Below are 1,376 nucleotides of genomic sequence, written 5' to 3' on the forward strand. Positions count from 1 at the left end.
CCTTTGGGACGAACAGGCGTCCATTCGGACGAGAGACGTTCGGATGATTGAGGCTCTCGGAGGGACGTGTTCGACGACGAAATCGTCTGACACCGTCCGCCCTTTTCCCTCCTCCCCCGGAACTTCCCCGCAGGGATCACGGACCTCAAGTTCAAGCCCGCCTACAACCCATACACAGAGCCGTCGATGGAGATCTTCGGCTACCACCCCGACCTGAAAAAGTGAGTCGGTCGCCGTCTCCTTCCCGCCACTGTCTTTCCTTCTTCCTTTCCCGGGGACCGAGGGGGGGTGCCCGCCCTACCAATCTCGAGCTTCCTCCGCCGACCTCACACCGTCTTTGTCCTTTCCTCCCCCCTCCCCGTGCAGGTGGACGGAGATCGGGAACAGCGGCATGTTCCGACCGGAAATGCTCCGGCCCATGGGGTTGCCGGAGGACGTGCGGGTCATCGCCTGGGGGCTCTCCCTAGAGCGACCTACCATGATCAAATACAGGTACGCCGTGTTTCTCTCAGAGAGAGGCCGTCCGCCCCAAGCCTGAAACGGCAGGGGAGGAGTGTCGTTCTTGTTTCCTGTGGTGACGCGCTGCTTGTGGGGGAAGGCGGTTCGATTCCCACAGTCAACGGCTTGTCTCCTCCGGCCCCTCTCATGGAAAGTTTTCGTTTTTCCTCTTTGTGTGATAACTTTGTCAGAATCTCGAACATTCGGGAGCTTTTCGGGCACAAGGCGGCCTTGGACCGGACACGCGCGGCGCCGATATGTCAATTCTAAGGCAGCAAAAAAAGACCGGTGGAGGGGTTCAAAAGCAATGTATGACGTTGAATTGACGCCGGTCAGGCCGACACAGCAGGGCCGATGCGATGTGTATCCTCTGAACGTTCATTTGCTTGTCATTGAGAGCCTAGCCACGATCCCTTCCTCTCCCCGAACATTTTTTTTCTTTCTTCCCAAGGGCGCAACGGCAGCCGAATGCAGCCAGCAGATGACGGGCCCGCCAAGCGGCACATTTGTCCCGGGGCTTTCCTCGCTCCTGCTGCCCACCACGGCCCTAGACTGCTCCCAAACTCGCCTCCTGCGGGCGTCCCTCGAGGCCGGGAGCCATTCGATTTCCAGACATTCTGGAACTTTCTCCTTCTCGCCCGTGGGACTCCAGCCTACGCATGACCAGCACACATGCCCGACGGACGTCCCTCCCGTGCCCAAACCGTCCTTCACCCTCCCCAGCCAGGGCGCAATCGAAAGAGAAGAAAAGCTTCGATGGCCGCCGTCCTCGGACACAGACAGGCTCAGATTCCCGACGGCATCCCTTTTTGCCCCTTCCCCCCCTCCCTGGGGCCGTCTCCGTGCTTCGCCCCCAGACCCCTCCACCCCGCCACCTG

The 1,376-nt window shown here is 60.3% G+C and overlaps 1 protein-coding gene across 1 annotated transcript; it reads left to right on the forward strand.

Moving 5' to 3' along the window:
- Positions 1-391: 391 nt before the first annotated feature.
- On the forward strand, positions 392-768 carry FARSA (phenylalanyl-tRNA synthetase alpha chain; the record flags this gene model as incomplete). Its single annotated transcript, XM_005854202.1, has 2 exons — positions 392-492; positions 690-768. 2 exons carry the CDS (start codon positions 392-394, stop codon positions 766-768), a joined length of 180 nt encoding a protein of 59 aa, XP_005854264.1.
- Positions 769-1,376: the final 608 nt, after the last annotated feature.

The sequence above is a fragment of the Nannochloropsis gaditana genome (genome assembly GCF_000240725.1).
Source record: "Nannochloropsis gaditana CCMP526 unplaced genomic scaffold scaffold588, whole genome shotgun sequence".
In the NCBI taxonomy this organism is placed as follows: domain Eukaryota; class Eustigmatophyceae; order Eustigmatales; family Monodopsidaceae; genus Microchloropsis; species Microchloropsis gaditana.